The 12,500-nt window shown below is 48.3% G+C and overlaps 1 protein-coding gene across 3 annotated transcripts in view; it reads left to right on the top strand.

Annotated features, from left to right (window-relative positions):
- Positions 1–12,500, top strand: part of LOC142026096 (E3 ubiquitin-protein ligase rnf213-alpha-like) — a 57,832-nt gene that overhangs the window by 6,040 nt on the left and 39,292 nt on the right. For all 3 annotated transcript variants that reach the window (XM_075018929.1, XM_075018931.1, XM_075018928.1), the window contains exon 2: positions 12,178–12,436. In XM_075018929.1, the coding sequence (XP_074875030.1) occupies positions 12,187–12,436 (250 nt within the window). In that variant the 5' untranslated portion in view covers positions 12,178–12,186. The remainder of the gene's footprint in view (positions 1–12,177; positions 12,437–12,500) is intronic.

Genomic DNA, 12,500 nt, shown 5'->3' with positions numbered 1-12,500 from the left:
CAAAGCTCCCTAAATGGGTGGTTCTGGGCTCAGAAGCTCCCCCAATCACTCTCAAAGAACCTCAACGATCCATAAATAGGTGTTTTGGAGGCCCAGAAGTTCCTTAAGTTGGTGTTTCTCAGCCCACGAGCTCCCTAAGTCACCTTTTCTGAGTCCCAGAGCTCCCTAACTGGGTGTTTCTGAGCCCAAAAGCTCCCTAAATGGGTGTTTCTGAGCCCAGAAGCTCCCCAAATTACTCTTTCTGGGCCCCAAAGCTCTAAATTGGTGTCTCTGATGCCCAGAGGCACCTAAATCGGTTTTGTGAGCCCAAAAGCTCCCTAAATAGGTATTTTGGAGGCCCAAAATTTCCTTAAGTGGTTGTTTCTCAGCCCAAGAGCTCCCTAAAGTGCTGTTTTTGAGGTCTGAAGCTACATTGATTGGCGTTTTTGAGCCCTAAGTTCCCTAAATTGCTGGTTTTGAGCCCCAAAGCTCCCTAAATGGGTCTTTCTGAGCCCCAAAGCTCCCTAAATGGGTGTTTCTGAGCTCAGAAGCTCCCTAAATCACTCTTAATGCACCCCAAAACTCCCTAAATAGGTGTTTTGGAGGCTCAAAAGTTCCTTAAGTGGGTGTTTCTCAGGCCACGAGCTCCCTAAATTCGCTGGTTTTGAGTCCTGAAGCTCCCTGAATTGCTGTTTCTCAGCCCAAGAGCTCCCTAAATCACTGGTTTTGAGCTCCAAAGCTCCCTAAATGGGTCTTTCTGAGCCTAAAAGCTCCCTTAACAGGTGTTTTGGAGGCCCAGATGTTCCTGAAGTTGGTGTTTTGGAGGCCCAGAAGCTCCCTAAATGGATTTTTCGGAGGGCTAAAAGCTCATTAATGGGAGTTTCTGAGTCCAAAAGCTCCCTAAATGGGTGTTTCAGAGCCCCCAAACTCCCTAAATCCATGTTTCTGAGCCCAGAAGCTCCGCAAATCACTGTCTGAGCCCCAAAGCTCCCTACGGCAGTTTTTCTGAGCCCCAAAGCTCTTTAAATTGGCATCTCTGATGCCCAGAGGCACCTAAAACGGTCTTTGTGAGCCCAAAAGCTCCCTAAATAGGTGTTTTGGAGGCCCAAAATTTCCTTAAGTGGTTGTTTCTCAGCCCAAGAGCTTCCTAAATAGCAGTTTTGGAGTCTTGAAGCTCCCTGAATTGCTGTTTCTGAGCCCAAGAGCTCCCTAAAGTGCTGGTTTTGAGGCCCAAAGCTACCTTGATTGGCGTTTTTGAGCCCTAAGTTCCCTAAATCGCTGTTTTTGAGGCCCAAAGCTCCCTAAATGGGTCTTTCTGAGCCCCAAAGCTCCCTAACTCAGTGTTTTGGGCCCCAAAATCAGCCTAAATGTGTGTTTCTTTGGCCAGAAGCTCCCTAAATGGGTCTTTCTGAGCCTAAAGGTTCCCCAACTGGGTCTTTTGGAGCCCCAAATGCTCCACAAGTTGGTGTTTTGGAGCCCCAAAGCTCCCTAGGTGTTTTTTTCTGAACCCAAAAGCTACTAAACTGATGTTTCTAAGGCCAAAAGCTTCCTAAGTCAGTATTTCTGAGCTAAAAATCTCCCTAAATCATTGGTTTTGAGCCCCAAAGCTCCCTAAGTAGGTGTTTCTTAGCCCAAAATCTCCCTAAATGGGTGTTTCTGGGCTCAGAAGCTCCCCCAATCACTCTCAAAGAACCTCAATGCTCCCTAAATAGGTGTTTTGGGGGCCCAAAAGTTCCTTAAGTGGGTGTTTCTCAGGCCACAAGCTCCCTAAGTCACCTTTTCTGAGGCTCAGAGCTCCCTAAATGGGTATTTCTCAGCCCAAAAGCTCCCTAAATGGGTGTTTCTGAGTCCAGAAGCTCCCCAGATCACTCTCTCTGGTCCCCAAATCTCTCTAAATAGGTGGTTTGGAGGCCCCAAAGCTCCCTAAATGCATGTTTCTGATGCCCAAATGCTCCCGAAATGGGTGTTTCAGAGCCCCCAAACTCCCTAAATCCATGTTTCTGAGCCCAGAAGCTCTGCAAAACACTCTTTCTGAGCCCCAAAGCTCCCTACAGCAGTTTTTCTGAGCCCAAAAGCTCTCTAAATTGGTGTGTCTGATGCCCAACGCCACCTAAATTGGTGTTTCTGAGCCCAAAAGCTCCCTAAACAGGTGTTTTGGAGGCCCAAAAGTTCCTTAAGTGGTTGTTTCTCAGCCTAAGAACACCCTAAATTGCTGTTTTGGAGTCCTGAAGCTCCCTAAATTGCTGTTTCTGAGCCCAAGAGCTTCCTAAAGTGCTGTTTCTGAGCCCCAAAGCTCCCTAAGTGGGTGTTTCTGAGCCCCAAAGCTCCCTAAGTGGGTGTTTCTGAGCCCCAAAGCTCCCTAAGTGGGTGTTTCTGAGCCCCAAAGCTCCCTAAATGGGTGTTTCTGAGCCCAGAAGCTCCCCAAATTACTCTTTCTGGGCCCCAAAGCTCTAAATTGGTGTCTCTGATGCCCAGAGGCACCTAAATCGGTTTTGTGAGCCCAAAAGCTCCCTAAATAGGTATTTTGGAGGCCCAAAATTTCCTTAAGTGGTTGTTTCTCAGCCCAAGAGCTCCCTAAAGTGCTGTTTTTGAGGTCTGAAGCTACATTGATTGGCGTTTTTGAGCCCTAAGTTCCCTAAATTGCTGGTTTTGAGCCCCAAAGCTCCCTAAATGGGTCTTTCTGAGCCCCAAAGCTCCCTAAATGGGTGTTTCTGAGCTCAGAAGCTCCCTAAATCACTCTTAATGCACCCCAAACCTCCCTAAATAGGTGTTTTGGAGGCTCAAAAGTTCCTTAAGTGGGTGTTTCTCAGGCCACGAGCTCCCTAAATTCGCTGGTTTTGAGTCCTGAAGCTCCCTGAATTGCTGTTTCTCAGCCCAAGAGCTCCCTAAATCACTGGTTTTGAGCTCCAAAGCTCCCTAAATGGGTCTTTCTGAGCCTAAAAGCTCCCTTAACAGGTGTTTTGGAGGCCCAGATGTTCCTGAAGTTGGTGTTTTGGAGGCCCAGAAGCTCCCTAAATGGATTTTTCGGAGGGCTAAAAGCTCATTAATGGGAGTTTCTGAGTCCAAAAGCTCCCTAAATGGGTGTTTCAGAGCCCCCAAACTCCCTAAATCCATGTTTCTGAGCCCAGAAGCTCCGCAAATCACTGTCTGAGCCCCAAAGCTCCCTACGGCAGTTTTTCTGAGCCCCAAAGCTCTTTAAATTGGCATCTCTGATGCCCAGAGGCACCTAAAACGGTCTTTGTGAGCCCAAAAGCTCCCTAAATAGGTGTTTTGGAGGCCCAAAATTTCCTTAAGTGGTTGTTTCTCAGCCCAAGAGCTTCCTAAATAGCAGTTTTGGAGTCTTGAAGCTCCCTGAATTGCTGTTTCTGAGCCCAAGAGCTCCCTAAAGTGCTGGTTTTGAGGCCCAAAGCTACCTTGATTGGCGTTTTTGAGCCCTAAGTTCCCTAAATCGCTGTTTTTGAGGCCCAAAGCTCCCTAAATGGGTCTTTCTGAGCCCCAAAGCTCCCTAACTCAGTGTTTTGGGCCCCAAAATCAGCCTAAATGTGTGTTTCTTTGGCCAGAAGCTCCCTAAATGGGTCTTTCTGAGCCTAAAGGTTCCCCAACTGGGTCTTTTGGAGCCCCAAATGCTCCACCAGCTGGTGTTTTGGAGCCCCAAATGCTCCACAAGTTGGTGTTTTGGAGCCCCAAAGCTCCCTAGGTGTTTTTTTCTGAACCCAAAAGCTACTAAACTGATGTTTCTAAGGCCAAAAGCTTCCTAAGTCAGTATTTCTGAGCTAAAAATCTCCCTAAATCATTGGTTTTGAGCCCCAAAGCTCCCTAAGTAGGTGTTTCTTAGCCCAAAATCTCCCTAAATGGGTGTTTCTGGGCTCAGAAGCTCCCCCAATCACTCTCAAAGAACCTCAATGCTCCCTAAATAGGTGTTTTGGGGGCCCAAAAGTTCCTTAAGTGGGTGTTTCTCAGGCCACAAGCTCCCTAAGTCACCTTTTCTGAGGCTCAGAGCTCCCTAAATGGGTATTTCTCAGCCCAAAAGCTCCCTAAATGGGTGTTTCTGAGTCCAGAAGCTCCCCAGATCACTCTCTCTGGTCCCCAAATCTCTCTAAATAGGTGGTTTGGAGGCCCCAAAGCTCCCTAAGTGCATGTTTCTGATGCCCAAATGCTCCCGAAATGGGTGTTTCAGAGCCCCCAAACTCCCTAAATCCATGTTTCTGAGCCCAGAAGCTCTGCAAAACACTCTTTCTGAGCCCCAAAGCTCCCTACAGCAGTTTTTCTGAGCCCAAAAGCTCTCTAAATTGGTGTGTCTGATGCCCAACGCCACCTAAATTGGTGTTTCTGAGCCCAAAAGCTCCCTAAACAGGTGTTTTGGAGGCCCAAAAGTTCCTTAAGTGGTTGTTTCTCAGCCTAAGAACACCCTAAATTGCTGTTTTGGAGTCCTGAAGCTCCCTAAATTGCTGTTTCTGAGCCCAAGAGCTTCCTAAAGTGCTGTTTCTGAGCCCCAAAGCTCCCTAAGTGGGTGTTTCTGAGCCCCAAAGCTCCCTAAGTGGGTGTTTCTGAGCCCCAAAGCTCCCTAAGTGGGTGTTTCTGAGCCCCAAAGCTCCCTAAATGGGTGTTTCTGAGCCCCAAAGCTCCCTAAATGGGTGGTTCTGGGCTCAGAAGCTCCCCCAATCACTCTCAAAGAACCTCAACGATCCATAAATAGGTGTTTTGGAGGCCCAGAAGTTCCTTAAGTTGGTGTTTCTCAGCCCACGAGCTCCCTAAGTCACCTTTTCTGAGTCCCAGAGCTCCCTAACTGGGTGTTTCTGAGCCCAAAAGCTCCCTAAATGGGTGTTTCTGAGCCCAGAAGCTCCCCAAATTACTCTTTCTGGGCCCCAAAGCTCTAAATTGGTGTCTCTGATGCCCAGAGGCACCTAAATCGGTTTTGTGAGCCCAAAAGCTCCCTAAATAGGTATTTTGGAGGCCCAAAATTTCCTTAAGTGGTTGTTTCTCAGCCCAAGAGCTCCCTAAAGTGCTGTTTTTGAGGTCTGAAGCTACATTGATTGGCGTTTTTGAGCCCTAAGTTCCCTAAATTGCTGGTTTTGAGCCCCAAAGCTCCCTAAATGGGTCTTTCTGAGCCCCAAAGCTCCCTAAATGGGTGTTTCTGAGCTCAGAAGCTCCCTAAATCACTCTTAATGCACCCCAAAACTCCCTAAATAGGTGTTTTGGAGGCTCAAAAGTTCCTTAAGTGGGTGTTTCTCAGGCCACGAGCTCCCTAAATTCGCTGGTTTTGAGTCCTGAAGCTCCCTGAATTGCTGTTTCTCAGCCCAAGAGCTCCCTAAATCACTGGTTTTGAGCTCCAAAGCTCCCTAAATGGGTCTTTCTGAGCCTAAAAGCTCCCTTAACAGGTGTTTTGGAGGCCCAGATGTTCCTGAAGTTGGTGTTTTGGAGGCCCAGAAGCTCTCTAAATGGATTTTTCGGAGGGCTAAAAGCTCATTAATGGGAGTTTCTGAGTCCAAAAGCTCCCTAAATGGGTGTTTCAGAGCCCCCAAACTCCCTAAATCCATGTTTCTGAGCCCAGAAGCTCCGCAAATCACTGTCTGAGCCCCAAAGCTCCCTACGGCAGTTTTTCTGAGCCCCAAAGCTCTTTAAATTGGCATCTCTGATGCCCAGAGGCACCTAAAACGGTCTTTGTGAGCCCAAAAGCTCCCTAAATAGGTGTTTTGGAGGCCCAAAATTTCCTTAAGTGGTTGTTTCTCAGCCCAAGAGCTTCCTAAATAGCAGTTTTGGAGTCTTGAAGCTCCCTGAATTGCTGTTTCTGAGCCCAAGAGCTCCCTAAAGTGCTGGTTTTGAGGCCCAAAGCTACCTTGATTGGCGTTTTTGAGCCCTAAGTTCCCTAAATCGCTGTTTTTGAGGCCCAAAGCTCCCTAAATGGGTCTTTCTGAGCCCCAAAGCTCCCTAACTCAGTGTTTTGGGCCCCAAAATCAGCCTAAATGTGTGTTTCTTTGGCCAGAAGCTCCCTAAATGGGTCTTTCTGAGCCTAAAGGTTCCCCAACTGGGTCTTTTGGAGCCCCAAATGCTCCACAAGTTGGTGTTTTGGAGCCCCAAAGCTCCCTAGGTGTTTTTTTCTGAACCCAAAAGCTACTAAACTGATGTTTCTAAGGCCAAAAGCTTCCTAAGTCAGTATTTCTGAGCTAAAAATCTCCCTAAATCATTGGTTTTGAGCCCCAAAGCTCCCTAAGTAGGTGTTTCTTAGCCCAAAATCTCCCTAAATGGGTGTTTCTGGGCTCAGAAGCTCCCCCAATCACTCTCAAAGAACCTCAATGCTCCCTAAATAGGTGTTTTGGGGGCCCAAAAGTTCCTTAAGTGGGTGTTTCTCAGGCCACAAGCTCCCTAAGTCACCTTTTCTGAGGCTCAGAGCTCCCTAAATGGGTATTTCTCAGCCCAAAAGCTCCCTAAATGGGTGTTTCTGAGTCCAGAAGCTCCCCAGATCACTCTCTCTGGTCCCCAAATCTCTCTAAATAGGTGGTTTGGAGGCCCCAAAGCTCCCTAAGTGCATGTTTCTGATGCCCAAATGCTCCCGAAATGGGTGTTTCAGAGCCCCCAAACTCCCTAAATCCATGTTTCTGAGCCCAGAAGCTCTGCAAAACACTCTTTCTGAGCCCCAAAGCTCCCTACAGCAGTTTTTCTGAGCCCAAAAGCTCTCTAAATTGGTGTGTCTGATGCCCAACGCCACCTAAATTGGTGTTTCTGAGCCCAAAAGCTCCCTAAACAGGTGTTTTGGAGGCCCAAAAGTTCCTTAAGTGGTTGTTTCTCAGCCTAAGAACACCCTAAATTGCTGTTTTGGAGTCCTGAAGCTCCCTAAATTGCTGTTTCTGAGCCCAAGAGCTTCCTAAAGTGCTGTTTCTGAGCCCCAAAGCTCCCTAAGTGGGTGTTTCTGAGCCCCAAAGCTCCCTAAGTGGGTGTTTCTGAGCCCCAAAGCTCCCTAAGTGGGTGTTTCTGAGCCCCAAAGCTCCCTAAGTGGGTGTTTCTGAGCCCCAAAGCTCCCTAAATGGGTGTTTCTGAGCCCCAAAGCTCCCTAAATGGGTGGTTCTGGGCTCAGAAGCTCCCCCAATCACTCTCAAAGAACCTCAACGATCCATAAATAGGTGTTTTGGAGGCCCAGAAGTTCCTTAAGTTGGTGTTTCTCAGCCCACGAGCTCCCTAAGTCACCTTTTCTGAGTCCCAGAGCTCCCTAAGTGGGTGTTTCTGAGCCCAAAAGCTCCCTAAATGGGTGTTTCTGAGCCCAGAAGCTCCCCAAATTACTCTTTCTGGGCCCCAAAGCTCTAAATTGGTGTCTCTGATGCCCAGAGGCACCTAAATCGGTTTTGTGAGCCCAAAAGCTCCCTAAATAGGTATTTTGGAGGCCCAAAATTTCCTTAAGTGGTTGTTTCTCAGCCCAAGAGCTCCCTAAAGTGCTGTTTTTGAGGTCTGAAGCTACATTGATTGGCGTTTTTGAGCCCTAAGTTCCCTAAATTGCTGGTTTTGAGCCCCAAAGCTCCCTAAATGGGTCTTTCTGAGCCCCAAAGCTCCCTAAATGGGTGTTTCTGAGCTCAGAAGCTCCCTAAATCACTCTTAATGCACCCCAAAACTCCCTAAATAGGTGTTTTGGAGGCTCAAAAGTTCCTTAAGTGGGTGTTTCTCAGGCCACGAGCTCCCTAAATTCGCTGGTTTTGAGTCCTGAAGCTCCCTGAATTGCTGTTTCTCAGCCCAAGAGCTCCCTAAATCACTGGTTTTGAGCTCCAAAGCTCCCTAAATGGGTCTTTCTGAGCCTAAAAGCTCCCTTAACAGGTGTTTTGGAGGCCCAGATGTTCCTGAAGTTGGTGTTTTGGAGGCCCAGAAGCTCCCTAAATGGATTTTTCGGAGGGCTAAAAGCTCATTAATGGGAGTTTCTGAGTCCAAAAGCTCCCTAAATGGGTGTTTCAGAGCCCCCAAACTCCCTAAATCCATGTTTCTGAGCCCAGAAGCTCCGCAAATCACTGTCTGAGCCCCAAAGCTCCCTACGGCAGTTTTTCTGAGCCCCAAAGCTCTTTAAATTGGCATCTCTGATGCCCAGAGGCACCTAAAACGGTCTTTGTGAGCCCAAAAGCTCCCTAAATAGGTGTTTTGGAGGCCCAAAATTTCCTTAAGTGGTTGTTTCTCAGCCCAAGAGCTTCCTAAATAGCAGTTTTGGAGTCTTGAAGCTCCCTGAATTGCTGTTTCTGAGCCCAAGAGCTCCCTAAAGTGCTGGTTTTGAGGCCCAAAGCTACCTTGATTGGCGTTTTTGAGCCCTAAGTTCCCTAAATCGCTGTTTTTGAGGCCCAAAGCTCCCTAAATGGGTCTTTCTGAGCCCCAAAGCTCCCTAACTCAGTGTTTTGGGCCCCAAAATCAGCCTAAATGTGTGTTTCTTTGGCCAGAAGCTCCCTAAATGGGTCTTTCTGAGCCTAAAGGTTCCCCAACTGGGTCTTTTGGAGCCCCAAATGCTCCACCAGCTGGTGTTTTGGAGCCCCAAATGCTCCACAAGTTGGTGTTTTGGAGCCCCAAAGCTCCCTAGGTGTTTTTTTCTGAACCCAAAAGCTACTAAACTGATGTTTCTAAGGCCAAAAGCTTCCTAAGTCAGTATTTCTGAGCTAAAAATCTCCCTAAATCATTGGTTTTGAGCCCCAAAGCTCCCTAAGTAGGTGTTTCTTAGCCCAAAATCTCCCTAAATGGGTGTTTCTGGGCTCAGAAGCTCCCCCAATCACTCTCAAAGAACCTCAATGCTCCCTAAATAGGTGTTTTGGGGGCCCAAAAGTTCCTTAAGTGGGTGTTTCTCAGGCCACAAGCTCCCTAAGTCACCTTTTCTGAGGCTCAGAGCTCCCTAAATGGGTATTTCTCAGCCCAAAAGCTCCCTAAATGGGTGTTTCTGAGTCCAGAAGCTCCCCAGATCACTCTCTCTGGTCCCCAAATCTCTCTAAATAGGTGGTTTGGAGGCCCCAAAGCTCCCTAAGTGCATGTTTCTGATGCCCAAATGCTCCCGAAATGGGTGTTTCAGAGCCCCCAAACTCCCTAAATCCATGTTTCTGAGCCCAGAAGCTCTGCAAAACACTCTTTCTGAGCCCCAAAGCTCCCTACAGCAGTTTTTCTGAGCCCAAAAGCTCTCTAAATTGGTGTGTCTGATGCCCAACGCCACCTAAATTGGTGTTTCTGAGCCCAAAAGCTCCCTAAACAGGTGTTTTGGAGGCCCAAAAGTTCCTTAAGTGGTTGTTTCTCAGCCTAAGAACACCCTAAATTGCTGTTTTGGAGTCCTGAAGCTCCCTAAATTGCTGTTTCTGAGCCCAAGAGCTTCCTAAAGTGCTGTTTCTGAGCCCCAAAGCTCCCTAAGTGGGTGTTTCTGAGCCCCAAAGCTCCCTAAGTGGGTGTTTCTGAGCCCCAAAGCTCCCTAAGTGGGTGTTTCTGAGCCCCAAAGCTCCCTAAATGGGTGTTTCTGAGCCCCAAAGCTCCCTAAATGGGTGGTTCTGGGCTCAGAAGCTCCCCCAATCACTCTCAAAGAACCTCAACGATCCATAAATAGGTGTTTTGGAGGCCCAGAAGTTCCTTAAGTTGGTGTTTCTCAGCCCACGAGCTCCCTAAGTCACCTTTTCTGAGTCCCAGAGCTCCCTAAGTGGGTGTTTCTGAGCCCAAAAGCTCCCTAAATGGGTGTTTCTGAGCCCAGAAGCTCCCCAAATTACTCTTTCTGGGCCCCAAAGCTCTAAATTGGTGTCTCTGATGCCCAGAGGCACCTAAATCGGTTTTGTGAGCCCAAAAGCTCCCTAAATAGGTATTTTGGAGGCCCAAAATTTCCTTAAGTGGTTGTTTCTCAGCCCAAGAGCTCCCTAAAGTGCTGTTTTTGAGGTCTGAAGCTACATTGATTGGCGTTTTTGAGCCCTAAGTTCCCTAAATTGCTGGTTTTGAGCCCCAAAGCTCCCTAAATGGGTCTTTCTGAGCCCCAAAGCTCCCTAAATGGGTGTTTCTGAGCTCAGAAGCTCCCTAAATCACTCTTAATGCACCCCAAAACTCCCTAAATAGGTGTTTTGGAGGCTCAAAAGTTCCTTAAGTGGGTGTTTCTCAGGCCACGAGCTCCCTAAATTCGCTGGTTTTGAGTCCTGAAGCTCCCTGAATTGCTGTTTCTCAGCCCAAGAGCTCCCTAAATCACTGGTTTTGAGCTCCAAAGCTCCCTAAATGGGTCTTTCTGAGCCTAAAAGCTCCCTTAACAGGTGTTTTGGAGGCCCAGATGTTCCTGAAGTTGGTGTTTTGGAGGCCCAGAAGCTCCCTAAATGGATTTTTCGGAGGGCTAAAAGCTCATTAATGGGAGTTTCTGAGTCCAAAAGCTCCCTAAATGGGTGTTTCAGAGCCCCCAAACTCCCTAAATCCATGTTTCTGAGCCCAGAAGCTCCGCAAATCACTGTCTGAGCCCCAAAGCTCCCTACGGCAGTTTTTCTGAGCCCCAAAGCTCTTTAAATTGGCATCTCTGATGCCCAGAGGCACCTAAAACGGTCTTTGTGAGCCCAAAAGCTCCCTAAATAGGTGTTTTGGAGGCCCAAAATTTCCTTAAGTGGTTGTTTCTCAGCCCAAGAGCTTCCTAAATAGCAGTTTTGGAGTCTTGAAGCTCCCTGAATTGCTGTTTCTGAGCCCAAGAGCTCCCTAAAGTGCTGGTTTTGAGGCCCAAAGCTACCTTGATTGGCGTTTTTGAGCCCTAAGTTCCCTAAATCGCTGTTTTTGAGGCCCAAAGCTCCCTAAATGGGTCTTTCTGAGCCCCAAAGCTCCCTAACTCAGTGTTTTGGGCCCCAAAATCAGCCTAAATGTGTGTTTCTTTGGCCAGAAGCTCCCTAAATGGGTCTTTCTGAGCCTAAAGGTTCCCCAACTGGGTCTTTTGGAGCCCCAAATGCTCCACAAGTTGGTGTTTTGGAGCCCCAAAGCTCCCTAGGTGTTTTTTTCTGAACCCAAAAGCTACTAAACTGATGTTTCTAAGGCCAAAAGCTTCCTAAGTCAGTATTTCTGAGCTAAAAATCTCCCTAAATCATTGGTTTTGAGCCCCAAAGCTCCCTAAGTAGGTGTTTCTTAGCCCAAAATCTCCCTAAATGGGTGTTTCTGGGCTCAGAAGCTCCCCCAATCACTCTCAAAGAACCTCAATGCTCCCTAAATAGGTGTTTTGGGGGCCCAAAAGTTCCTTAAGTGGGTGTTTCTCAGGCCACAAGCTCCCTAAGTCACCTTTTCTGAGGCTCAGAGCTCCCTAAATGGGTATTTCTCAGCCCAAAAGCTCCCTAAATGGGTGTTTCTGAGTCCAGAAGCTCCCCAGATCACTCTCTCTGGTCCCCAAATCTCTCTAAATAGGTGGTTTGGAGGCCCCAAAGCTCCCTAAGTGCATGTTTCTGATGCCCAAATGCTCCCGAAATGGGTGTTTCAGAGCCCCCAAACTCCCTAAATCCATGTTTCTGAGCCCAGAAGCTCTGCAAAACACTCTTTCTGAGCCCCAAAGCTCCCTACAGCAGTTTTTCTGAGCCCAAAAGCTCTCTAAATTGGTGTGTCTGATGCCCAACGCCACCTAAATTGGTGTTTCTGAGCCCAAAAGCTCCCTAAACAGGTGTTTTGGAGGCCCAAAATTTCCTTAAGTGGTTGTTTCTCAGCCTAAGAACACCCTAAATTGCTGTTTTGGAGTCCCGAAGCTCCCTAAATGTGTCTTTTTGAGGTCCCAAATCTTCCTAAATGGACGTTTCACAGCCCAAAAGCTCCCCGTATCACTCAGTCTCAGCTCCATAGCTGTCCACATCAGTTCTTCCGAGCCCCAAATCTCCTGAGATCAGTTTTTCTGAGCTCTAAACTCTCCAAATGTGTGTTTCTGATGCCCAAAGTGCTCTAAAAACGCATTTCAGAGGCCCCAGAGTTCCCTAAGTGGGTGTTTCTGAGCCCGAGAGCTCTCTAAATTGGAGTTTCTGAGTTCCAGAGCTCCCCAAGTCACTGTTTGGAGCCCTGAAGCTCCCTAAATCGGTGTTTCTGACCCAAAAAGTCCCCTAAATTGCTGTTCCTGAGCCCCGAAGCTCCCTAAATGGCTGTTTTGAAGCCCCAAATCTCCCCAAATCAGTGTTTTTAGAGCCCCGAACCTCCCTAAATCCCGATGCCCGCCCCGGTTTGCTGTCATAATGCGAGTTTTTGGTGCTAAAAACATTTCCCCACTGTCACCCCCGCATCCAGACCGCCGCTATGGAGGGCTCTGAAGGCAGTGGTGGAGGAGAAGAACTTCACCCGCAGCCTCAACCCGGCCAGGAGGATGAGAGCGGACCCTCAGCCAGGGATGAAGGTCACAGCGAGCCCGGGATGCATCCGACAGCATCCGACAGCCGAAACTCCGTTCCCGAGGGACGTGAGGACGTCGGTTCGACCCCGGAGCAGGTGACGGGGGACCACGCGTCCGACTGCGACAACTCCTGGGAGATCATCTGCAGCGAGCCAGGTACTGCCGGAGCGGAGACAGATCCCGACGGGATCGGGGCAGGGAAAAATAAGGGAGCGAGAGT

Source organism: Buteo buteo, chromosome 31 (genome assembly GCF_964188355.1).
Source record: "Buteo buteo chromosome 31, bButBut1.hap1.1, whole genome shotgun sequence".
Taxonomy (NCBI): domain Eukaryota; kingdom Metazoa; phylum Chordata; class Aves; order Accipitriformes; family Accipitridae; genus Buteo; species Buteo buteo.
The sequence above is the reverse complement of the archived record's forward strand: the minus strand, read 5'-3'. Positions and strand labels throughout refer to the sequence as shown.